The 27,814-nt window shown below is 41.0% G+C and overlaps 1 protein-coding gene across 1 annotated transcript in view; it reads right to left on the bottom strand.

Moving 5' to 3' along the window:
• GRIN2A (glutamate ionotropic receptor NMDA type subunit 2A) overlaps window positions 1–26,048 on the bottom strand; it is a gene marked incomplete at both ends in the record, with an annotated part of 157,025 nt that extends 130,977 nt beyond the window's left edge. The window contains 2 exons of the mRNA XM_082292494.1: window positions 23,191–23,613; window positions 26,031–26,048. Coding sequence (XP_082148620.1) covers window positions 23,191–23,613; window positions 26,031–26,048 — 441 coding nt within the window. The remainder of the gene's footprint in view (window positions 1–23,190; window positions 23,614–26,030) is intronic.
• Between the last annotated feature and the right edge of the window lie 1,766 nt (window positions 26,049–27,814).

The raw sequence follows: 27,814 nt of genomic DNA, 5'->3' as shown, positions 1-27,814 counted from the left end.
TTCCTGCTGGAGAGTACTTTAGTTTTTCCATGAGACAAGCAGATCTGACAGTCCCTGAAGTCTGCAGCTGGAAGCCTCACACAGGCAGCAAATGATGCTACAGCAGAGAAATGATGGCTACTAAGTCATCATCTTTAGAAGCAGGAGCACTCCTCTAGCACATTCACATGCCTTGAGCAGTCAGCAAAAGAATTAGCTCTAAACTGGGTCCTCAGTGTAACAAACCAGGGGATTCGTTTTGTTCACCTTCAGCACAGAAAAGGATGCAAAACATTCCCCTGCAAAGGGAACTCTTTTGCACAAAAAATTCATCTTCTGCAAAATATTGAAGCCAAGTCCCAGATCTCAATTTTTGTAAGAAGTTTTATGGTTAGCATCACACCTACCATCAGTCATCCTCAAATACTTCAAGCAGATGTAAATTGATGTTACACATCTTCCTAACTATTCCGAAGATCAGATAATCAAAGTCATCTCAGAGGGATCATTAGGAAGTGCAGGTCTCATTTCTAAAGTGTAACTTCCAACCACTTCAGATCATTCTAGCAAATATATCCAACTACTATGTTTATCCCACAGCTTAAGTCATCTCCCAAATGACTGCTGTAGCCTTCGGTTTCACTTTTTATCTCTTCAGCAGCACAGTTATGCACAAACATTAATTATAGCACAAAGAACACCAAAGTTATTAAAAACATCAAATAAATGGGATTTATTCATACAAAAATAGTTTATATGAGGTAAGGCATGAAGTTATGACATTAAGTGTAAAGTAACATCCATTTTCCATTTTAAAACCCCTCTTTAAAAATAAACCTAAAATTGATCCATAGTTTTTAGTTAGCCTTAATGCTCTTCTTCCATACCTTCAATTCCTATTTCAATTTTTTAAGTATCCTGATACACTGTTGAAAACCTTGAATGTCAGAAAAGGAACTCGCACACTTTATAAAAACTGCCTTCTGTTCAATCAGCCTTGACTTCACACTGCTTTATACCAGCATTTAACCAAAGTTTGGAAACAGATAATAGTGGAGAAAGTGGGCTGGATAGCACACAATACAGCTAGAAAAATTTGTAGGGTAGTCTAGTGGAAAGAAAAACTAAAACTATTTTTACCTAAATTCTTAATTCACATTAAAAATTAAAGCCTACACCTGCCACAGAACAGTCTCACTAAGTCTGGCTAATCTTCAGGGTAACTGCATATGGAAATTCTCCCATATACCACAGATACATTGCTCCAAAATGGGCTCCTGAAATAAAAAAAAAAAAGAAAGAAAATTTGAAATTCTTAATAAATAGGAACCAGGAAAAGCTACAACCAAAAGTTTTACTTTCCTGATGCTTGCGTGCCTTCCCTCTATGCCCCGTTACGTAAAACACTTGAATACAACATGCTTAAAGCAATCTCACCCAGTAATCTCCAGCAGAGAGCTAAAGGATGCAGGAGCTTTTTCACAAAATCTGTTTTCACGCCATCAGCTAAATATTCTACAATCCATGGGTAACTGCCTGGAATGAAACAGCATGTTCTATTCTGGATTTGGGACCCTGCAGCTTTAACCAATTATTTACATAGTCATGAAGAACAGCTTGAATTTTGGAGATTTTGCTGCAGGAGATCTCCAGCAGCAGAGCTGTCACTGGCATTCCTGGGAGAAGAGACCAGGAGGGCAAAATGGTTTGGGGAGTCAATTGGAGGAGACTCCTTGCCCAAATAACCTGTTCAAGCACAGCCTTATGGTGTAACTGGGAGGTAGGGCACTACCAGAACTGACAGCAAAACAGAGCACTGGAGTCCAAGATAAAGGTGGACTCTAACCACAAGGAAATAATACTGGAATTTTCCCCACTTCGATGTGCCTTGGCAGAGGAATCCGGTGCAGTACTGAGCCCTGAGGCTCTCCACTTTGCAGGGAAAATGAAAACATTTCTAATGCTGCAACAAGAAATGCGAAAGTATTTTAAGGAAAGTCACTAAAACACAAAAAGAAGAAAATAATAATCCAACATCTTCAAGCCCTATTCTATACATCCTATCTAAAAAGCCAACTCCCACATACAAAATAAGAGAAGGATGGACTCTCATATTATGTTTTACAAGTTCAATTAGGAATACAATAATCCTCACCTTTTTTATTACATGTTTTAAATAATTAAGCAACGAAAGTTCCAGATACCCATCTGCAGTATAAAGCTGCAGCTTGTGCCCTCAAGGCAAGCTCCACGTAGACCAGCCCTGCCTGTGCTCTCTGATAAAATAAGGCAATCACTCTGAAGGAACTGTCACCATTAATGTCACTGTAATGAGTGCTTTTGACATGTCACTAACTTGAATTGCCAGAAATAAAAGTTGGAGAAAGCAAACTTCACTCTGCTTGCAGAAGAACACTTTATTATGAAACCTTTGAATTTGAAACAAAATTTCCACTGGCCAGGTGCTGTAATGTCCCATGTCATGTCTGTTCAAGGAACAGTTCCTGTTTCCATGTCATTGGTTTCATTCCCTATAGTGAGCTGTGGAGGTGCAAGTGACAATTGTCAAGCGCATCTGCTAATTCCACTTATACAAAGCAAATGAATCATCATGTCAACGTGCTCCTGGGCAACCAGAGCCAAATGGAGTTTCAGATATCTTTCTAGAACTTATTTTTAATAAATAATTCCATTCTAGAATTCTTCCCAAAATTTAGCCATATCTCAGCTGCCTTCCCTTGATACATGCCCTGTTACAAACTGCAGACACTGAAATATCTGAAGTTCTGCCTCATCTCAGAGACTGTAACACATCTAATTTGCAAGCACCTTGCCTGTCAGTGTGCAAGCTGTAAATCCAAAAACCTTGGGACAAGCATTACATGTCACCTGTGCTGGCTGGCAAAGGCTTGAAACTTGCTGTCCAGGAGGTACCAAGGCTGGGTAGTAGGTTCTCACCCTCTATTTATACTTTGACTGACAGTCATGCCTAGAGGGAATCCTTTCCACTAAACCTAATTGTTTTACTGAAATGCTGCCAGACACCTCCATTACACCCCTGATGTGCCAGGAGGAATTATAGCTTTTATTTGCACTTTCCTGAAAATAGCTCAGTAGTGCATGCCAAGATGGGGATCCTGACATTATTCACAATTTGGAAGAGGCAAGCTATCAGTTGTCTTTAAACAAAGCACTGTTCTGCTTTCTTTTAAGAAAAAAATTATTTTATATTCCAAGAGAGGGACAGTTACCTGCCACTACCACTTCAAGGGTATACCAGACAAGAAGAATCTTCTGTAAAGACCTAAATTTCCTGCCACAGGCACACAAACAGGAGTGATATCAGTTGAGTTCCCTGTTTAAAAACTTCTTTGCTAAGTAGTTGTTGATTGCTCTTTTATGTAGACACTGTTTTCTCCTTTTAGCATGAACCAGAAGAATATATCCTTGAAGTGGGAAGTGCTGCTTAGATTGCAGTGCATTTGCATACAACATGCAGCTACATTAAATAATGGATTTCATAGCATGAACTATATAAAACACATTTCTTTTAGCAATTATAAACACCATTCGTGTGGTAAACAGAAAATGCATTTATGCATATGATAAATGTCAGTGCTTTTGCCCCCTCTACAACAATACCTCACATATCTATTTTTCCCCCATAATCAAACTTTTTCCCATAGTCTCACCAATGCTGCCATTTTTACTTTGATGTTATAAGAAACTAATGTTATTTATCATAAATAACAAATAGCAAGTTTAAAGGGAAAATATAACACAGCCAATAAAAAGAGGCAACAAGATACATATTTCTGGGCTAAAACCAACTCATTCAATACCACACTACTTGTAGGACTTACTTTGCATGCAGGCACGTAGCACAAATTCTGTTTTGTCTTTCTTCTACAGACACACTGTTATTATTCCCAGATGGAACACAAATTTTCTCTCCTTGAAAGGCATGGCCAGCACACAAACAACTCTGTTTGCTTTTTAATTTCACACACATCCACTGCTGCATCAGCCAACTTCAGTTTGTTAAGCCTCCTTTCAAGGCTGTTTGCTTTGTTTCAGACTCCAAAGCACAGTGATCTTTCCTCATACTGGGTTTTACCCAGTGATTGTCCTGTTCTCTGCTCACCCTTCTCAAACTAAAGAACAGAAAGAGATCCACTGATGTGATTTTTGTTGCACTGTGTTGGAGTCTTTTGTACCAACATGCAAAGTTTTCTGGTTAATGTTACTTTGCGTGACACAAGACATCATAACTTCCTCTAAACAATTCAGTAAACTGGTATTATGCAAGGATAATAACTGGAGATCAGGAATGGGATTTATTTCTAGTCTTTCATAGGCCAGTGGCACAGAGATAAATACACTTACAAATATAAAAGGAATAAATACTTTGAAAAGAAAAGCATCATTCAAGATTCCCGGGTACTTTCTGGTTTTCTGAATGACATGTATGGTTACAATTTAGCTTGCAGAGGATTAATGCAACATCCAGAGCTCTTTCCCAGAGGAGCATGCAAACGCTTCCCAAACAGCTTACACCAATACTGGTATCACTTCAATACATTTCAGCATGTATCTCAGCTCAACTGATCTACCCTAGTAAAGTGTGTCCCTGCAGAGAAAATAAGTTTTCTAGATTTCTTCTCAATACATGAGCAAGTGCGTACAGGATAAACTAAGAAGAAATAAACACTAGTCTGGTATATTGTTTTGTCTTGTCCAGTAATCAAAGGCATGTTGTCCACAATGAAAGGCCAATCAAAGTTAGAGAAAGAGAGTATTTAATTACCTACCCATTATTTCATAGGTACTTGTTGCCATACTGATGATTCAGACCTGAAAAATCAGGTTACTTGAACAGCCACTGGATTACAAGTCTACTGGGAACACTTGGTAACCAAATTAATATTCAAGCCCAGTATCCCATTAGGGCATTTGTTCTCATTTGGGGCTTCCAACTTATTCACCTGATAGACTTCTTGCAGTGGAAGACAGTTCACAGTTCATCACTTAAAACTTCATCAAGGCAGTTTCCAAAAAGAATGAGATCAGTGGGATTTTAACGAACATGGCAAAATGCCAGAGGAAAATACAGATTTTCAAATAGCTGGTAGGGTCAATAACAGACTAGCTACTGGACTAGGAGAAAATAGGAAAATTTATTCAGTGCCAGAGTGGGAATATGCTGATGTCTGCTGTTTCAACCCTAAAATATTACCAGTATACACAAAAACTGTGTCTGAGCAGAGGGTACATGGAATAAGGTAACACTGAAGCACAGTTCAACTGTCCACATCTGAAGTAACAATAAAGTAAAAACTGCTGTAGTTCCCAAACCACAGATGAAGTTTGGGAAAGAAGATTTACCATCCCCTGGACAAAGTCCCAGCCTGAACTTAAGACCTCCTGGTACCTGGAGGAGCAAAGGAACCTGCCCCACATAACCCTTCTCTACAAGTCACACCTGCAACCTTTCAAATTCCCCATCACAGAAATGCCTCGATATCACCAGCACCACTTTTTGAGTAAATTCATCACTTACAGGCTCATTAATCTACTCTTAAAGAGAAGAGCAGGAAATAAATACTTCAATAGAAGATGACACCAAAGAAAACAACTCACATAGCAATTGTTCATATGTGAGCAAGAGCTACTTACACACTGATATCTACCTTGGTATTGTACTTCAGTCCTTTAAGGACTACAAATTTGCCTGCATATCCATTCAGACAGTTACTGATAAACTTAACAGGCTTATTCTGAGAACAGCCAAGTTTGAAAATCAGGGTCTGATTTTGAGATCATGTTTAAATGGGACTAAAATTAGCAATTATGAATGCACGGAGGTCTTTTCCAAAAGCACCATTGAACACAAGAGATCATACTGCTCATTTGCTGATTTGCTAGATGTTTCTTAATGTTTTGCTCTCTTTGCAGCATGCTGATCTTCACTTTGGAAAAAACACGGGGCAAATTCTACAAGTTTTCTGTCCAAAGTAGCAGACAAAGCAGAGCTGCCATTCCAAGGCATTTCCAACGAAACTGAGGCAGGAGGCCAACTCTCACTTTTAAAGCAGAGGCAAACCATAGGCAACTCATCTGAGGCCCTGAGGGCTTCTGTGTGCCAGTCAGACTAGATCAGATGCAGCAAAAGAGCAAAGAAATGGAAGAGACAACTTAAACTCAGAATACTTTTCCAAAGCTCTCCCAGCAAAGTAGGTCTAGAACAGAGACAGTGGCAGCATGGGGGAGGGATCAGAGGAATCAGGACACAACTGAATTGAAGAACATAAAGCTGAGAGTGGTCAGAGATGGTGATCCTCTCAAAATCAAAAACTGAAACTTCAGTTGATAAAAGAAACAAGGAGAAAAAATCCAAACGTGGCTTTGTTGGTGGACATGGAAGCAGTTCCAGGAGTTTTGGCTGTGGAAGCAACACAACTTTGTTTCATGACTGCACATGGCCTTGTTGGTAAACCAGTGAAAACAGAAACACTGAGTGATAATGCCTTTGCTAACTCAGAGGTTAAGGCATGTGCCTCAAAAAGAAACTGGTGCCTGGCAAGGACTCACAAGACTACACTAACTTTTTCCAGCACTTCATATCTCCTGGTTTAATGACATAAGTACAAGGAAACAGATGTATCCTTTTACTTCAGTACCATTGCAAAAAAAAAAACCAACAAACCACACAGTCAAAAAAAACCAAAACAAAACAAAACAAAAAAACACCAAAAACCCACTCAAAATACTAAAACAAAGGATGCTATTCTGATTTTTTTCTTTTTCTGTCCCAAAAGCACTGCTAGGAGAGCCTTAAGCTTTCTGAGACACTTTTTTTTTTTTTTTCACCTGCATTGGCCTTTTCTTGCTACATGGTAACATATTTTCATTAATAAGCATTTTTTAACAAAATAATTGGCCTCTGAAGGGCCCTGAAAATGGAACAGCTGTAAGAGCTAAAGAGATTAGAATTCCAGTATTAATGAAGTCTGGAAAAAGTGTGAATTGCTTCAGGGAAGAAACAGGCTTGGTCACTTTGAAACAGAATTTTGTCCAATTTGCTGTTCGACCTTTTTTGGAGGAAAAAAATACAAACAGTTCTAACCATTTGTTGTAGACCATCTGCTGCATTTATTAATACATCATTTTAACCTTCCTCTCCAGCCATAGCAAATCATTAGAAAAAAGATTTTGCCTACTTCATTAAAGTGTTTTAGGAAGAATATTCCATTCTTGCAAGGACATCATTTCAGTTCTTTAAACACAGCCACAGAAAATGGCAAGAAAATAATGCAGCACAACTAAACTTTTACAGTCATCCTTTCCTAATGTTCTGCTGTATATCACGACCTGAGAGCTGCTCTCAGGTACTAAGACTCCATTCTTCCATAGCTTGAATCTGCACAAAAATTATAGATTCTGAAAAGCATTGCCTTCTGTAGCCTTTTTTAAGAGCTATTCAATAATAAAATCAAATTCTCAGTGACAGTGACATTTCCAATTGCTCAACAAGGGGCCAGATAAAGTGTGTTGTCTCTGAAGAACCCTTCATAGCTGAAGACTCTGCAAGCTCTGTGAGCAGACACCTGCAATCATCCTTTCCTCAGGACAGTAGTGAAAAGAAAATATCATTGTGCTTATATGCAATTTCTACTCCCTTGACCAGATTCCTTACAATAATCACATGATCATCACCTTGTTATATTCACTGCATATGTATTAGCCCATGGCACACTCCCCTGCATGTCATGGCAACCACTAGGAACCCTTTCTCCAGAGCAAAAGAAAAAACTAAAAAAATATTTTAGCCTATGAAACAAAGTTTTAAATGAGAGTCAGAATATTCATCAAGATATTTTTCCATGTCAAAAACAGTTGGTTGGTCTAGAACACCTGATTATTTACAGGCAGAAATACCACCACAGAATTGCAACAAATGTCCAACACAGACATTAAAAACCCGTAATATTTTGGGTGTCCAGCTGCAACTGCAACCCAGACTGCCCACAAATTTAGGTCACATAGAGCACAGCCCAGCATGTCTGACATGCAGACATCATCACGTGCAGCTTACGCTGGGACTAGAGCACAGAACTCACAAGGGTTCTGTAATGGATACTGTAACCTTCCAACCATGTAGCTCCAGGGCTATTAACCAGTTCTCTTTTTCCCTAATAGAAGCAGTATGACAAGCAGCAAACAGCACCGTTTTTCCAAGTGGAGAGTACATCTTCATCACATCTCTCTTGAGAATTCTGTTGCTGCCTGAGGCACAAAAGAACAAAATACAAAAAGGCAGAAATACCCAGAGAAAAGTCAAGTTCTCCTGCTTCACATAAGAAGGTGAAGATAACATTCCCCCAGAAATTAAATGTATATTCTTTTCTAGGAGATGAGGCTTCAAAAATTTTTAGAACATAGTTCACTATATTCCATCAGGAATCCCAAGGCCAATCTGTCTTTCCAAGTCTGATGAGCACAGTCCTTGACTGATAAGGAGCACACCAGGATCCTACTCCTCCCACTTCACCTTTACCCAATCTAACATTTATATAAGCCTGCCTAGATTTGGAGGCAATATTATAGTGTCGCATGGTTTTCTCAATCTCAAGCATTTTGTAAATGTAAAGACGAATGTAGAAATAGAAAGAACATGCTGAAAAGAACATGCTCATCCTTCTTCATTAAAAAGTTTCCATCACAACGCCAGCCAGCTTCTTGCCATTCCTGAGCTTCTTCATTTTCCGTCTAAATACCATTCACCACTTTCAACTTCCCACCTAAGTTTCAGTCCTCTGACTCATTTTATGTTGTTTAATCAGTTTTTCTTCATCCTGCACCCAGCCACCATATCCTCCTCCCAGGCTCATTTTTACTAGATTAAACAAAACCAATTCGCCTCATCCCCTGGAGGTGAGACTTTCATTCCCTGGTCACTGAAGTAACTAATTTCTGAGCTCATGACTGGGTCAGGGCTTTTTAGAAGGTGGGAGCCTAATTGCAGACAGTATTCCAGAAATTTCTCTATTTCCTGCATAGTGAAATTGTGTCTATTTCTAATAGCTGCACTGATAGAAATGAAATACAGGAACATCCTTCCAGCTTCTGGCCCAAAATCTTTTGGTGCATTCAGCCAGTCCTTAGAAGATACTACAATTTTGTTAATGCCATTCCTGTTTTACCCAATTATTTTTTTCTAAAACATATCTTTCTACAGCCTAAAAGATGATAAATTTATTAATACTTCAAACTAAAAAATTAATCGAGAATATACTAAACTATAAATCATGGTCCTGCAAACAGGCAAAGCATGTTTGGGCTGTACTTTTAATCAAAACACAATGCAATCCAGTGAATTCACCATACGTCTTTTAGCTGTAGTCTTAACCTCAAAAAATTTCCCATCCTGGTCAACAGACATAACTAATCAAAAACTAGAATAAACAGTCACAGTGAGCAGCAGAGATTTTAATCCTATCCACCCAGTCATGGAGAGAGCTGCTAAAATCTGGGTTAATCCTTCCAATCCTTAGTCAGAAATGAAAGTCTGTGCAATTGAAATAGTATGCCAGAATTAGATTTACTTGTGGTAAGGATTCGATTAAGCCAAAAATTAAGATTTTAAATAGCTTCAGTTAAAACCAAAGTCATGCAATTCTATTGACAGATATTATAATCCAAAAGAGCCGTTGTACTGAGACCAAACTCGTAACTCTTCCCTCCATAGGAAATTAATTTGGGACAAATCCCAGACACACTGATTTTCAGACAGTTTTGTCAAAAAAAAAGGAAAAAATGAAAAAAAAAATCAGCTTTTCTCCAAAATTATGATGACAACCACTGGACTGGAATGTCATGAATAACGTACAGTCACTAGTGAGGAAGACACTGAAATAAAGTAAATTTTTTATATTGACCTTAATATGAAGCAGGTCCTCACAAACACGCAATTTTAACTACTTTAAATTTGTTACTGCACTCAAAAACACTACATACACATTAGACATAAAACATGCATCCCATAGCTATCTATCTGTACTGGGCAGGGGATTGACTTTATTTTCAGCAAACAGAGATTACATATGTCAACATAGCAAATTTTAAAAATGAAGAAGGGAGGTTACCACTCTCCCAGGAGCCATTTCACTTGAAACCTCTTCATCATTTGATTAAAGCCTGCAGAAATCTATAATACTACAAATAGTCTGCATTTGCTGCTGCAAGTCTTCACACTTGTCTACAGACAATTCACATCAAGGCTGAATTTTTGTTTTCTTGTTGAAGTTACACAGGAGATCACTTCAAGACCCAGAACACCAGTGATCCCCTTGAGCCTACAAATGCCATGTCTGTGCACTTGTGTAACACATCACACTGTGCAGTCACCATGGGAGGCAAAAGCAAAGTGGCAGCAAAACTCTCAGTTACAAATATTTAAGGTCTATAGTAACAGAATAATAGAGGGAAATATTCAGTTGTATTCTCCATGTCAAGATAGCCAGAGGTTTCAAGCAGTTGCATAAGCATATTTCTGTAATCTTTGTGCTCCAAAGCTGGAAGCTTTTACTCAGGCAAGGCTCTTTGAAGTTACTTTGGGAATTGGCTCTCTGCAGATGGAAAAAACAAATGATTAAACCAGCTCAATAGGGAGCCAAGCTTACTCTACATACTTGATTTGAAAAGCAACTAAGGGAAGGAGAATTTTTTTTTTAATACAAACTAGAATGCTTGTTAAGAAGGAAAATATTCCACCATCTGAGCTGAACTAGAAAAGCTGTTTAAATACCAGAACTTTTAACTGGGTGGAATATGCAAATGAAACCTCAAAATGACCCAGTAAGACAGAAATCTAACTATCAAAATGAAGTTTAAGTTATCAGGTTTAACTCAAAACCAACGAGCTTGTCAACAGGGTATTTCACTAGCAATCCAGCATGTCATGAGAGAACACGCCAAGCACAGCCCTTTACAAACCAAATCATTCCTTTAACTAGAGATTGCTCTTCTAAGCAGAAAATGCTTTAAGTCTATTGTGTGCTTGGCCTTTCCATCTCAGATATTAAGAGAATATGTCTGCATCTTTATGGCTGTTACATAAAGAACATACTAAGCCCCCTCCTTTGAAAGGAAAAACCCTCTCGATTATCTCTTTACATGGCAGCATTCAAATCTTCAGGAAAAGTAATTAAATAAGCATTAAAGAACTAACTATTTAAAGCATTTGCTTACTTTGCACTTGCTCTTCATCCTTTACTTCCCAATGAAATCAATCACACCAAAGTCAGGATCCCACAAGCAGGATTTTTGCTTTCCATGTAGACTTGTCTATGACCTGCATGCTATCTTTTCCTAGTGGAAGTATGCTACTCAGCTTTTAGAAGTGCCTTTGCTGACCTAGAGAGCTTTTTTCTGCATAACTTATTTAAAACTAAGGTTTTGAATGCCTATAACCTACTTTATACAGTTGAAAAATGCAGTAGTGTGTGGGAAATGAGCAAAGTTCATTCCTACTTTAGCTTAAGTTTCCCACTGCTTTCAGGCAGTGTCCACTGAGGGCTCCACTGCAGCTGAACAAATCAATAGGACCTACCTACACTGGAATAAGGACTGCTGAGGTGGGCTGTTAAATTTTATTATTGCCTAAAATATCTCACTATTTTAAGATCTCTGCCTCATACTGTGAAAAAAGTAAATCAAAAACCAGCTTCTCTTAAGCCAGGAGTCATCCCGTACCAGGCAGGAACCAGAAAGAATAACATAAAACAATTTAAACAAGCACACTAAGGATTGGTAAGACTTTCAACAATCAGTAAAGACACACATACTGCAGGTGACAGCTGGGTCCACATAAACTTCCCACATATTCATTTGAATTTTTATTCAGAGATCATGCAATGTGTTTTTATGAGAAACTGGGAATCTGAAAATATCTGTATATAGTGAGAAGGTACTGAGCAACTGTTCAGGATATTATAATGTAATTTTTCTTTTATTATTTGCACCTGTCCTAAGTCATCTATTTAGTGTCATTTTTTCAGTGATCATTGGAATATTTAAGTTTCACTATGAAGTAGTGACGGATAGCAAAGAACAACAGGAATGTGAGAGATTGCAAGCCTGAAGCCTGAGAAAGGTTAGAAAAGGTGTGATATTATTTTTGCAGTTGTTAAGACTGGTAAAAATGACAGGATAAGTATATCTGGAAATGGCAATGAAGATCATTTTTTGTCTTTACCCAAAGTATGGAGGGGATCATGTAACTTGTATTTTCCCCTCCACAAATAAGCTCACCCCACAAAGAGCCAAGGCTATCCTTGACTGGCTCTTCCCTGTGCTCTGTTGTCTGCAGACACTGCTCATTTTCAACCTCATGATACAGCCACTCACTTAGACAACATCAGGATTTATGTCACTCAGGATCCATAACTTTGTTCAGTGCACATAAGAACAATTTAGCTGGTAAGTGCCAGTGAACCTGAGTCTCAGAAAAGGATTTTTAAAGTAACAGCTAAACACATTCACATACAGGGGACACAGCAGAACCAGCAACCACCTAACACTGTGGGAAGAAGTTTGCTTTTGTATTTTTTTCCTGTCAGTCTGTCCTGTCCACAAGTATTCTAAAGGCCCTAATAGGAGATATGAAATTCAGAATTGAATTAAATTATAAAAGGAAATTATGAATATATTTTGAGACTCCAGTTCCTAAAAAGTACAAGGTAGTAGGCACTCCCACAAAGCACCTGAACAGAGTGAACATACATAGACAGAAAAAAGTACTTCTATTACTACAAATCAGAGAATTATTGAAAACTCTTTCAATTTTTTATAGAAATTAATGCTTATGCAGAACAGCATCAGTAGCCAGCCAGTGCACAGCAAAATGAGGGGAGGATTTTATTTCAGGAAAGCTGATAATAGACTGACCCTGTCTCAGAGGCTATACTAAAGGAAAAAAACAAGAGCAGTAGGGAAATTTTAGATTGTATTAGAATGGATACAAGTAGACACTCCAATGTATCAATTTCCAGATGGTTAACTACAGCCCAGACTCCCCACATTGCAACAGGAAAAGCAAGCACCTCCCTCTACAAGTATGTAAAGTAGTCAATGAATGCAGAAGGAATGACTTAGGACTGAAAAGGATTGCACAAAATCCCAAGGGCAGGAAGCCTGAAGAGACAGAGATGGAAACTGTTCAGAATTTTGAGTAATTCTGATTTTCTCATACTGTTTTCTTCACAACAGGTCACCTCCATCAGTAATTTTTATTTCTGGTTTATCACCACCTCAGCTCCCCACCAGCATTGCCCTAGCTCACCTGGTTCAGTTTATATTCCTTTCCTCTATTAAATATGCCTATTAAATAGGAATAGATTTGGCTTAGATTCATAGTTTTTGCTTAGTTCTTGGGACCCCAGAGAATTTTTACTTGCTCCAATTACAATTTTTTTTTTGGGTGAAGGAGGTTGACAGACAATGGACTGGGTAAGGAAAATCCAGTCTAAGAGCAAGTGAAGAAAGCAAGTACTTCTTTTTACAACTTCAGTGCCAATTTGCTGTTACATAGTTAGGGGATAAAGCTTCACATGCTAAGTGGCTGAGCCATCCACAACATCCTTCTCTGGAACCCAGATTCCAGAAAAGGAAATGTCAGCCTTTTTGCAGGTAACAGTAGCTAAAATGCAGATAAAGGAGAGAGGAGAGGATGGCAAACAGATCAAAACAAAATAAAGGACAGAGTTAGCTTGTTTCCTATAAAGTGACTGCTGAAAATAAACCAGACCATCCTAAATGATACTTGACTAGAATACAGACACTTATCATAATTCTTGCATCTGTTTTTTTATGATGAATTCATAAGCCTTATCTTGTCCCAGTTAGGTACTTCACATAGCTCTGATGCCTGTGCCACACAATTTACTCAGAACTCTTAATTAGCCTCACATACAAAAAATAACATGCAATTTTTCTGGTAATTATATATTTCTGTAACGCCTGAAAGCAACTTGTTACTTAGAACAGATTACCTTAATTCTATTTTCTGCCATACCCAGTTGTGTTGCACATTTTGTTGAGCTGAAAGGTGGCTATAAAATCCCTGCCCTTTCTTCTTTCATAGTGGTTCTACATACACAGTGTGTTTCCACTAGACACAAAATCAATGCAGTGAAAACAAAGCAGTCCTATTGCTAATTTAGTCACATGGAGAGGCAAACTGCTCAGCACAAATAGACAAAACTTTGTAGCAATAGTTACAGAAATCTTGAACCAAAAGTTAGGATGCTAAAAACAAACTATCACTGTCAAGAAAAGGGAAAAAAAAAAAAAAAAGAGAAGGTAAGGAGCTTTCCACCCAAAAATCTTTTTAATGAAACACACTTATAGAAGTATCTTGCTGCAAGATGCACAAAAGGTAGGTTATAAACAGCCACAAACACTGAGCAGAGGCCATGGAGCAAGACCAATGTTGGTGTTCTCAGTCTGCTGCAGCAAGGAACTTGTGACAACGAAACAATTCAGCTTATCTTCCTTAAAAGCCTAGAAGGTAATTACTTTCCCAAACCTGTGATGGAGACAGGAAGCCCAAAACACCAATCAAGGAGTCATCTGGAAGCACCTCTCCAAGAGAGCTTAGCCAAAACCCAAATCAAGGGACACATAAAGATATATAGTCTCGATCTGAAAAAAATCTACCTTATCCAAGCTACTCCAAAATGGGTGTATGTGATCCTACTGGGAAATGACACTACTGTCAGCCAACACAGCACACCAAAGCACCAGTACCTGTAGGCTCCATCCTGAGGAGCAGATATGTTAGTGTACTTGAAAAATATTAAAAGCATGAAGATTACCACCTGTTTTTATCTCACCTTTCCTTCTCCACCTTCAGCAAGGGAATCCAGGAGAAAGCAGGGAGAAGAATCTGCATATATACCAAAAAAAAATCCAGACCTCAAATTCTCAGGTCTGATCACGCCCAAATATGAAACAAAAGATGACATAAAAAAGAAATAGAGATTGTTTTATAGCTGTATGCAGAATACTACAGTGTTTTTAGTCAAATCTCATCCAGAGCCCTTTGATGTGTTTCTGTGTGTTACAGCCAGAAGGAAGTGTATGTCTGCTTTGAACTTGCCCCTGTCCAAACACATGTTAATCTTGCTAAGCAAGATTGACCAATGCACAATCAAATAGAGTTTTTGCCATGCTCTAGAAGTTTATGACCAGTTTGACCTCAGACGTTTTGCTAGATTTCCTAATTTTAGTTCAGTCTCTGTAGCTGTTGAAGAGAAGGGAATAGAAATAGATTACACAAACCATCTACATGTATATGTTTATGAATGACTTCTTTAATCCGCAAGTGAAGGTAAAAGAATTTGTATTCAAATAAAATCTTAGTCACAAGTTTGGACTAGTAACTGTTCCTTCTTCAAGATGTTTAAATCATTCACAAAGGTTGATCAGGAAACCCTGTGTACCACTCAGCCCAGGATCCCTCGTGGCTGAGTCCCAGAAAGGACAGACCTTTCTCCAGAGGAATTTTGCTCTTCCCCAAATAAGAGACAACTTGTACGCCTAGAACCTCCTCCTCTTTCCAAACACTGAGGCTTTTTGATCACTTAAGCTTCATGTGCATGGAGTACAGGGGAAATTGCTGTAGGGAAAGGAGACAATGTTAACTGTGTATCACAAACTTATAGCTGCTGGGCACCAAGCAACCTCCACCTGCAACTTGGAATATCACATTTGCATATCAGCAAAACTCATTTTCCTGTTGGTTTTTCAGCTTTTATACTACATTTCTTCTGCACCCTTCAATTTCTCTCCAAAACATTCCCCCTTCTAACCAATCTTATTGCCTTAATTCTGGTTTCACAGAGCCTGCAAGTTTCAACTTTCCCTGACCCAGAATATCAAGTGTCAGGACAGAGGAAGATACATCCCACATTTACTGAAGAGCACAAAACGTTTTCCTCGAAAGAGAGGGGAGACCAGAGCATAACCCATGAGCAGCATTGTCTCTCCAGGGCCATGAGAGCCCCAGCTGGCTGTCCCCCTTGAGAAGGCAGAGGGGCCCCAGGCTGCGGGGTGAACACACTGAGGAACTGGAGCTCTGCACTCAGAGAACTAAACCACATCCAGTTTTACAAAATGTGCCTCCAGCTTCTGCACCTCAATTGCAAGCACAGGAGTTTTCTCTTAAGGACATTAAGTCTAAAACTAATATAAATAGCCAATGATGCTGCTGCAGCTTTATGTATTTATTTCAGTGAAGTACGGAAGAAAATATCTCAAGGATTTAAACAAACAATATGGTGACAGATGGTGTGGAGACAATCCAGGCTGGGCTCCCTCAGTAAAATCCACACAACTTCATAGCTCCAGGGAAGAGTGGAAGAGAAAGAGTACACACAAACCAGATGACCACAGATTTGTAAAAATAAAAGCTACAGCCAGCTAAGTTTTTCTGTGCATCTATACAAAGCCCTTTGTACCATCACCATGTAGGCAGATCTACCCCAGAGTCTTCCAAGAAAGATCAAAAAAAACTTATAAATAAATTCTTCAAATTAAATGGCTAGTTCAAATAAGTGACTAAACACACTAATGAACTGTCTATTCAAATAATCTAAGCATCCTCAGAAATAATTGATAGATGAAACACAAAATATGTGTTTGACATTATATCAAAGCCCTTCTGTTCTGTACACTGCATAATTTTATACTTTCAGGTACATTCTCTGGATGTATTCTGATTGCCAGAAACTTCCCATGTATTTTGTAACAGCCTATAATTATTTTATAGTTTAAAAGGAGTATTTTTTAATTTTGTATTTGAGAATGTTCTTGGGAAAACAAATTCCAAAGATGCCACCAGGAACGTCTGCAAGCAGAAAATTATGCTGAAGGTCTTGTGTCCTACTTTCACAGCCCAGGAGTCTGCTGTGTTATAACTACCCATAGGCAGGCAATAGTTCGGAGAGACTGCATAGGAGATCTACAACAGGGACTTGCTAGCAGGTTTAAGATGTTGTTGCTCAAAACAAAGACACTTAAGGATATCTATTTTCAATAACTGTAAGAACAGTCTGTAGAGAAAGAAAACAGTACCTTTGAGATGAAAATGTATAGCTTACTGCAAAGGACTAAAGTGAAGCCAAGCACTCTTCTCTCCTAAATGAGTGGTGCATAGAAACCAACCCTGCACCCTCAGCTCAGCTGCAGCTGTAAATTCAAGCAAACTAAAATAACAGGAACTTACCCACACCTAAACTGAATGAAAAATTAAGTAAACTCTAGAAGACTTCCATGTCCTACAACCTGCTCATTAGTTACAGAAATTCCTAATCTTTTCAAAACTACCTTCCTTTTACTTTGGAAAATTAAACTAAATATCCCTCCCTTGAGCTCCATAAGAATGACAGTTCAAATCTACTCTTGCAGTATTCCAGAAATCCATCCATGTTTTCCTTCACCTAATTAAGGGGGATAAACTTATGTGGACAAGAGAATGAGGAATAATATCATCACCTCAGAAATAGCTAGAAAAAGCCTTTAGAAAAAAAGATTGGGAGAAAGAGAGCAAGAAAGCAAAGCTCACATCATTAATAAAATGCTCCTCTGAGTTCCAAGACCCAGCTGAAAGCAGCAAATACAGCAGCTGCTGGAGCTCTACTTTCTCCCAGCCACGCCAGTACAGGAATAGCGATGCCTAAACCAGCAGGCACTATCCAAACCACCTCACCCTCACACAGCACTGCCTCCTGAGGAGGAAAAACACGGGATACTATATCCACTCACTTCATTCACCTCAGTAAGACAAATCTCATGCACATTTTTAACCATTTAATACCACTGATCACAGCATGTGTGTGTAAAAGATACTACCACAGATTACATTCTAGTTCTAAAAATCTTATGGACAAGCAAGACTTTCTTAAAAAGTACATATAGATTGGCTTTCATGGATATGGACAAATAAACACAGATTTGCAAGGAGGTCAATGCTACATTTTTATTGCAGCTCAAAATAAAAATTAGAATATCTGAAGGTTATTCTTCCCATAGGGGCCTTCGTACAGCTAGACGAGAAGAAAATCAAATTCAATTGCTTCTTTAAATGAGTCAGAAGCTGGAAATAGTGTGTGCAACAGACTATGTAGTAGTGCAAGCTACTGTGTCTAGACCTGAAACACCAGTTATATGAATACTGGTATTTTTGCACGGAAGTATTTATTAACCTACAGTTTAATCTTTCAGTCTTTTGCAGTAACAAAGCCAAAGTGAATATCATGCTCAGACGTGTAGAGCCATACACATGTTGGCATCAGCCATCAGTAAGGACAGGGATAAAAAGTTGTTATTATAGAAAAACTTAAACTTGCAATTTTCTCTAATGAAATACAGAACTGCTTTTACAAGCCAACTAAACAGGCAGGACAGAAATCTACATAGACATATAGCAGACATATGAATTAATGAGCACGTTCTAGATAGTATGACTTCCAGAAAAGATTCTACAATAAAAAACAAATACAACACCCTCCCCACCATCTCCATCAAACAATTTTGAAGTCATTAATAGTTGAAGAACACTTACACATAGTACAAAAGTAAAGTGTGACTTTTGAACTTTTTTGGTCCTTTAGAGAATCACTGCAGCACGGAGACATTTGGCAAAGAAGCTGGAGGATGTGTGGAGGAACTTTAAGATCATGAACAAAGTCGTGTACAGATAAGAGCATAAATGCTCCAGAGCCAGGAGTCTGGGTGGGCTCTGATCGGAGTTGCTTAGAGCTCTGGTTTGCACAAGTCCAGCACAGTTTTTTCCATCCCAGATGAGCTAAAACAAAGCAATTCCAGCTATACTTATAATGAGGTGAAAATGACAAGTAATGCAAACACATCTGCAAATATTTCAGTAAAGTACCTAAAAAATCACCACCAAAAGAAGGAAAGATTTCAAAGTACAGTTTTACTCGGTGCTTATTAGAAATTACATGCCTTATTTATGAACTATCCCGGCAGAGCTACAGGGCATGGGGGACCCATGGGATGGGCTGAACATGAGTCAGCAGTGCTCCCTTTCGGTGGCACAGCCTAACGAGGCTGCGGCAGCAGCAGCACAGCAGCTGCTCCAGGGAGGGACTGTTCCTCTCTCAGGACTCACGAGGCCCTATCTGCAGTCCCCTGTCCTGTTTGGGGTCTCCCCATACAAAACACCAATATATCCAAGCGAGTCCAAAGGACTGCAAGTGCAAGTAAGGGCTGAAGGAACTCTTTCCCCAGGAAAGCGACAGGTAAGGACAGGTATAATTGCAGCCTACAACTGCACTGAGACAGAGTTGGACTCAGATTCACAGCAAAAGAACAAGAGCCTGTGGTATCAAGGGAAATTCTAATGAGATAAAATGAAAATATTTGCATGGTGAGAGAGGTTAATTACTGAAACAGGTTGCCCAGAGAGGCTGTGGTATCTACTTCCAGGGAGATATTCAAAACTTGACTGAAAGATCAGATTTTGATATTCTCTCATCACAGAGCTAGGGCTGGGTTAGACAACCTCCAGCAACCCTGTCTAACCTCCACAGCTCTCATAGAATCATTATGCAATAATACTTACCTTTTAGAAAAGCAGTTAGTCACTTTGCATAACACTCCCAGATCTGTTTCAAGAAGTAACACTTTGTGATAGCCCACTGGAAAATTACCCTCACCTTTAACATTTCTTGACTATGTGTTATAACTGAGTGCTTCCACAACAATAAAATGCCTCAAATTATGTCTTTCAGAAAGACTTCAGGGAAGATTTAGGTTTGCAATAGGCAAAAGTAGTCTGGTTCAGAGACACTAAATATTCCTGGATGTACTTACAATACGTAGGGGTGTTTTTCCCCACATGTGAAGAAGCCTTCACACAGAACTAACCATGATGTTCTGTTTTTTAAAAAAAGTATCACAATTACTATCATTATAATCATAGCATGTGGTGAAACAAAGGTAACTATGTTTGAAATCAAATGCTCAAGTCAGAAAACAGTTCCTAAGTAATATTTGTGTTGAGATGTCTCAAATGTCAAGAGATACAAGATGAATAAACAGTCAGTCTGTTTTCAGCATCCTCCAAGGGATGCTGATGCACAGCAGGCTGGCACAGATGCCCCAGAGAGCTCTCATCTTGTTTCAGTAGACTATGCCACATCTGAATATGTTTGAAGTGTGTGGCAGAATTGGGGACCAAAGCCAAGGAGCAGTTCACTGGCAGGAGAGTTCCTGCCAAGAGCAGGTGATAAAAATCAACTGGAGCAGAGCATGTGGAACTGTCCAAAGGGTATCTCTGTAGCACAGTTAGGATCAGATAAGTGCCATATACCCCAAAGTGTCCCATTGGTTTGTTGGTAGGATTTTGACAGCTGATGTCAGGTGAAAATAGATCACAGAGGTTCAGAAAACATTCCAGTTTGATTGGCTTCACATGCCTGTCTATTTTCATTGTCTGAATCATGCAACATCTCTCCTCAGATGGTGCAGGGAAACTCTGAGCAAACTGAAGCTGAGCTGGGCCAGCGAAGGAGGCAGTCTAGACAACACACCACTCACCCCAGATGTTCAGACAGGGACTCGGTGCTTCAAAAGCTTTATGTCCTGCATTAATCACTGCAAACTTCAAATGTGGGCCTATCTCATCTTTGGAAATATAGAACAACTTTTTTTTTTTTTACAGATAGGGCTCTTTAGTCAAGATTCACATTGGCATGGTATTTATTAGCCACAGAGAATGTGGTAGCTTATCTCCTCTGACTCATTCAGTGAAGTCTTCAGCAGTATAGAGCATTATTATAGATGAATTCTCATTCCTGTGCCCTGAGTTTAGTTCAGTTCAGCACCACATAACCACCTGGCACAGAACTCACACAATAAGGACATAAATGAAATGGCCTTATTAGAGTGCCAGAGCACTACGTCCACAAGCAGGAGTGGGAGCAGGGCATCTTTTACATAGCCAGGCATCTCAATGCATGAGACAAAACAGGAGACTTACTTAATAATCTTCACAATTCAGCCAACACCTATGTGTGCCAGCTAAAATCCTGACAGTGACTTGAAAGATTTCATATTTGCAATCCTTCTCCCTCAGACTTCATCTCCCCTGCTTTTATGACAGCACTGTGAATTTCAACTTCATCTCCCAGGAATTAATTCCTAAATGAACGGTTAATTGAGTGACACATGCAAGTCTCATTACTGTGATGTTCCAAACCCCATTGCAAGACATTGCACATTGCAAAGGTCAGGTTAAAAGTTAAGGCAATACTAGTTACATGAACAAACAATTCCTTCAGCCAATTCAAGCTACTGAAGACTGCTGTTAGATTGTTTTAACACACAAAAGACGATTTTGATTTCCCAAATGGAAACCTTAGAAGCTAAATTTCAACAGAAAAGTTTGCTAATAAAACCCTGATAACCCCTAAAATCAAAGACAGTGATATAATAATGATAATATTAGCATGCAATGAAAATAGGAGTAAATTACTGAGACAAAAAAAAAACCTGTTTCATTTTCTAGAGGCTCTTATATAAAAGTAAGAATAGATCTGTATCAGTAACAGCCTGCATCTGCTACCATGAGTGAAGGTGATTCTGTAAGGATTTCTTCCAGTGCTTCATCACTTAGCCCTGGCTGGGATCTTCAGGTGTTCTTACACTAGCAGAGACAGTTACATGAAATATGTATCAAAGAGAAGCACTGAATACATATAAACCCATCTTTAAAAAACAAGTAAATCTGCACTGTAATTTAAAAGCACATGAAATAACTGCCTCTGTAACTTGGTCACTGCAATTGCATTGAAGACAGCACCACTGACTGTAATGATCTTTCTGTATCAATCAAGATTTCAGAGCCATTTTTATAGGATCTCTGCCATAATTCAACACTTATTGTCCTGCCCTTGTATGATAAGTTGTAAAGCAAGATCATTCAAGATACCAAGAGAAACAGACCTATTATCCCAACAGAAAAAAAGTCTTTTCCAGAGGTAAAAAGTTTCAGAAGTTCAAAGCTGATTCCTCAGTCATAACTAATCATTGTCACTTTCCTGGTTCTTTTCCCCCCTTACTTCACAAAATAATACATCTGGACCACTTCCTTTTCAGATGTGTTCAGAGAATCCTTTACTATTCAGAAGTCGCTCATAAGAAATAATAATAGTCAATGAATAAGAAACCCTACAGTATGGAAATATCAGGAAGTAACTTACAATTAACATTAAAAATCCTCATGTGCTGGCAAACCAGTGATTTTTCACATCTGCACTCCCTCTTTGAGCTCTCCTCTCTTACACCACAGCGGGAGCTCCTCTGACTTTCTGGCGAGGCAGAGTCCCCACCAGAGCTCAGCCCTACACTCAGTGCCTGTTTCAGAAACAGCAGCAGTCAGCTCACAACATCAGTGCTGCAGTGCCAGCAAGGAGTTCTTAAAAATTGTTACAACGTTAAGGAACTTGAGACGTGAGTCACTTTTGCTCTTCCAGTCTCACAACAGATTACATAAAGATATGTTTTCCAACAAAACCATTTGTCATTATCTCCATATTTCAGACAACCCCTTACTGGATTTTCATGAACTATAGTAGGAAAGTAGAAGTATCCAGTTAGCAAAAATATAATTCAATAAATCTATGGAATGCAGTTGGTCCAAGTATGCAAAACTACTTAATTCAGAGACTAGTAGATCACTAAAGTCTGGCTTATTATTGACCTATTATTACTGCTGTCCTCAAATACATTCAAGTCTATTGCTTGCTATTTCTTATAAGCACCACATAACATCTGCTTATAATTTTACATCTTATCCTCAAAATCATTTATGAGCCTACTATTATGAGCTTGTTTTTCCATTTTTCATATTAGCTATTAAATTTTTTTAACTCATCATCATTCAATGTGCTGGATAGTAAAATCTCATTAGTGAGATTTTAGTGTTAGAACATGTTAGGCATGAACCCCAAAATATTTCTGAATATTTGATGAGCCATTAAAGACACCATTATGCATATTTTTTTAAGTACAGAGAGACAATTAAGAGCATCTGCCTTGAACTGCTTGTAGTGATTATTCATGAGAGAGACCAACACAATGAAGTACATTAGAACAGCAACAGCTCTGAATACATTTTCCTACCTTATCTGCCATTATCATGGAGGCCCCGCCATGAATTCCAAGAATTGGAATAGAAGTCTGAGATGAAATAAAATCCAAAATCTGAGCTACTGCCTCCTGATCAGTGTCATCTCCAAAAACCACTCCATGGATCTTGGTGCCTGACATCAAGTCACAAACATGTGTTATGATGCTCTTAGGATCAGTCTGGTTCACAAGAAGGGTCACTACATTGATATCAACAGTCAGGTCTGCTGACATTTCCCTGGTCCAGAGAGCTCTGATATCTCTCTCTGTTATATACTTGGTCCTTCCCAGAATCACTGCAATGTTCAGGATGGGATAATTTTTCTCTGCTCCACGAACAAGATCCAAAGGCGCCAGAAGAGCTTGGAGTACCAGGAGAGCACAGCCAATTTTCCTCATCTTTGCCAGCTTTATCCCCTGTAAAAGTGATCACATTGTATAAGAAGAACATAGAGAAAAAAATATATACTGTATATCTTCAATGAAGGTTTTAAGAAAGCTTCGGGGCATAATGCAAACTTTAGCAGCTTTTTATAATGCATTCTTCACCTTAGATCCAAATCAAGCCTCTTATATCCCATCAAAAACTTGGCTTGATAATGACAATATTACAAGCTGGGTCTCCCACAGGCAAAGCAAAAAATGCAGAAGTTCAGAGAAAAGACCAATTAACAGTCTTCCTGGATAGCCAACAAAATTAAAATGACTGACATCATTTTTAAAAAAAAGACATTATCATCCTTCTCTTTAACCTTGCTGTGCTAAAACAGGTAAAGCAAACCTATTTGCCTTCATCCTGGACATCTATTTAAACTTGAGTCACGGTCTAAGAGGGAGAGGTATTTTAGCTCAAAATGAGATAAGTGAGCCAGAGGTCTGCTGGAAACCCCAGTCCACATACTCCTTACATCTCATAGCATCCCAAACCCATGCTGTTTTATTTCTGAAGATCTCTCCTAGGCAGCTGCTGCTCAAGGAATCCTACTGCATTTCTGGAACAGATTCAAAAGCAAGATATTCCATCTTAATTCTTTTCCATCCTCTCATGCAGCATTCAGAACTTGAGCGGCTCAGAACTGCTGATCTCGGACACAAAGTTGTCCCTAGTGTTGAAGGGGAGCATGTTCCATAAATGAGCATCACTGCATTGGTTACCTCATATCTTCACTGAATCTCTGTAGGGGGCTGAATATAGACGGAGTAGGATGGGGAGAAAGATGAGCCACAGAAGGGATCTGAACTATCTGAAGGAGGGAGAAAGAGAGCAGGTCTGACTCTGCAAGATCTCCCCGTTTCTGTGCCCCGAGGGATTTCCACCCCCATGACTGGCTCTCTGCTAGCTGCAAGGGAGTCCCTGTGCCACATAAAGCCAAGCTTGTTGCAAAGCGTCACGCAGAACACACAAGCGGGGCTGTCCAATCAGGGTGGCATTTTTCAGATCTCCCCTCTCATCCTGCCAGCCCTATCTCCATCCTCAGTCAGAGCCGTCTGCAGCTGAAACACACAGCCAGACACGGGCTTGCAGCATCACCACCTGCTTTCGGGGCACACAAGGAGACGAGCACCCGACAGCGCATTTAACTGCACATCGGTGCCCCCGTGCCACCCGACTGCACTGCAGGGCAGGCTCCCACCGACCGCCGTCACAGCAGCGGCGGCACGGAGCGCGGTGGAGCAGCAGACCCAAATGCCCCAGCTGTCCCCCGGGCCCGAGGAAGGCTCACGGCCCCCCGAGCCCCGTCCGGGGCCCGCCGCGGGCACGGCTCGGAGCCGCGCTCAGCGGCGCCCCGGGAGCGCGCCCCGCCGGCCCGGCCGCGGCGCGAGGGCGCCCCCCTGCGGGCGCGGGGCCGCACGTACCCAGCGCCTCAGGAGACGGAGCGGCGGCGGCTGCCGGAGGTGCCGGTGCTGCTGTCGGTGTCGCTGCAGGACATGTCGCGACCGCGGGCATGTCGCGCTCCTCGCTGCCCGGGCTCAGGGGCGGCCTCCGCGCCGCTGGCCGCACGCGTGATCCCCGCCGCAGCCTGCGAGCGACATCGCATCCCGGGAGGGCAGCTACGCGGACAGGGAGACAGGCAAGGGGGGGCTGGACACGGGGCGGGGGACGGGACGGGACAGCGGGGGGAGGAGACGAGGAGAAGCCGTTAGTCAGGTTGCAGATTTCAAAAAGAAATGTACTTCAATCGCATGTGGTATGCGAACGGAAATAAAGTGACTACACTCAAAAGTTCCCCCCCTTCACTCAGAAACAGATTTCAGCTCTTTGCTGAAAGCAGCGCCGTGAGCTGTCCGGGATACGTCCCTCATCTCATCCAGGTCAGGAAAATCCTAGGCTCCCAACTGCCCGTTTGCTTCCAATTGAAATGGACGGCTTGGAGCTCTAAGGGAAGAGACATCCAACCTGGAAAGAGCAGCTAGAAGCAAACTAATTAACATGATCAAGGGCAGGAGTTTTCTTGGCAGGTTCAAAACAAGCATAACCTGGGAGCGCAGCTAAAGCTCTTTTCACTCCTGAAACAGAACAGCTTCATTCCCAATTTACCATAAACAAACCCAGAGCGACACTCTAGCAGAGCCCGCCACGGAATGCTCGATTGCTGATTTTTTCATTCACAGTTCCCAGTAAATATGCATGAAGACAGCTCTTCAAGCAACCCCTGCTCTATGTAGGACGCTGGCGCGCCAGGCAAAGCAGCCGGCATTCCCTAACTGGCCCTCGGTGCTGGCGGGGAACTCGGAGCGCAGCCCCGGTCGGTGGGAGCCGGCACCGCCGAGAGCTCCGCGCCCCTGCCCCAGCGCTGGGCGCGATCCGGGCTCCCCAGAAAGGCGATACTTACTGCATTCTCCCTCCACATAGTTCCAGTTTAAAGATCCTCAAAGTCATTTCAGTAGATTCCTTTGCAAACAATGAAGTGGAAAATAGGTCCCTTAACGCCTGGATTTCATCTTGCAACTTGTTCCCACCGCAGTAAATAGCAGCCCGGCAGCTCTTTATCGCTTGAAATCCCGCATGATCAAGTTTTAGCAGAGCCATTGCAACTGAAATTCGCTCTTTACTTTTGGCAGGAGGCATTTAAGCGTCTTCATTTTTTTTCTCTCTCTCTCTTCCCTTTTTTTAAATTGCGATATTGCCGCAGCAGTTCCCCAGGACGGCAGGCACGGAGCCCCCGCGCTGCTCTCGGCTCCTCGGAAGCGGCGGGGACTGGCGGCACGGGCTCCTGGAGGTGCGGCGGGCTCCACCCGGGGCCGCCTGCGCGGCGCTGCGCCCGGCCCGCTCCGCCGCCCCCGGCACCGCCGCCCTTGCAGGGGCGAAGCTCACGGCCGCCTTGTCTAAACGAGACCAGCCGCGGATACTTTGAAGGCTTCTCCCCCACCCCACCCCCCCGCCCCGTTCTGCTTGCACAAGCACCAGCGAATGAGTCAGACGCAGGCAATCGGGGGAGGGGGTGTCAGATCTGGGGGAACGGCGAGAACACCGGGTTTGGGGCACAAGAGTGGCAAACTCGAGCGCTCTCCCCGCAGTAACATCCCCAGCGAAAGGTTGGTAGCCCGGGAAACCCCAGAGTGTTCTCCTTTCCCTTGACGCAGGGGCTGTCAACCAGAAATCCCTGCCGTGGGGCTCAGGGGAGTGAATGTGGAGCAGCAGCTTACACGCTAAAAGCAGCCCTCAAAGCTCCAGACCACAGCCAAATATCACAAAAAAGCTCTGTAGAAGTTGGCTCCATCTGCGCATCCCTGCTGCTCCATCCTCCTTTCAACATCCCCCATTTCAAAGCCTTTGAGCCTGTTTCTCCACCTCCCATTCCCCTCTCACAGGTGTCAGACCCAGCTGGCCTCAGAGCAATTCTTGCCTCCCTGCCCACACCACAGCCCACCAATACCTTCCTCCACTGCACACTACTGTGCCTTCTCCCTCACTCCATTGCTCTCCTACTTTTTGCTTTCCACCATCCTGCTCCAGCTGCCACAACTTATTTGGTTTTGCACAAGTGAATGTACCAGCTAAGTACCACAGAGGGATGGCCTCTTCCGTGCTCCATCCTTTACAGCCATGTTCGTTTCTACACTGAATACACTTCAGAGTAAGGCAAAGTCACACGTTTTGACAGACCCCCCACTCCTACACCAGAGCAAACTTTTGGGTTCAAATAGGATAATGCCAAGTGTCCACTCACTGAAGTTTGCTTTTCACTACATTAAGACACAGAACATCGAGAAATCTCTCCCAAAGACATTTAACAACACATCAGCTTTACTGCTCTTGACAGTCTCATCATTGAATTCCCCAATAGGTCTATGCCTGGGTTTTTTCCTCCTGTGAAAGATCTCACATTCTAACTTATTTAGAGATTACTTCCTCAGACATTACATTACTTTTTCTAAGCAAAGCAATTAAGCAGCTTCAACTGCCTTTTTTTTCCCCCAATGTTTGATGTTTTAATGCATCTCTGCATTTCACCCTCACATTTTCCCCCAATGTTTGATGTTTTAATGCATCTCTGCATTTCACCCTCACATTTTCCCCCTGTAAATATTACAGTGATGTTTGTCACGGTTACTGGAAATGAGGTTGCAGTTCCATCCTTGTGTAAGGGTTATTTCAGTGTTATCATTCAGGAGA

Source organism: Coloeus monedula, assembly GCF_965178545.1.
Source record: "Coloeus monedula genome assembly, chromosome: 16".
In the NCBI taxonomy this organism is placed as follows: Eukaryota; Metazoa; Chordata; class Aves; order Passeriformes; family Corvidae; genus Coloeus; species Coloeus monedula.
This window is presented reverse-complemented; position numbering and strand designations above follow the sequence as displayed.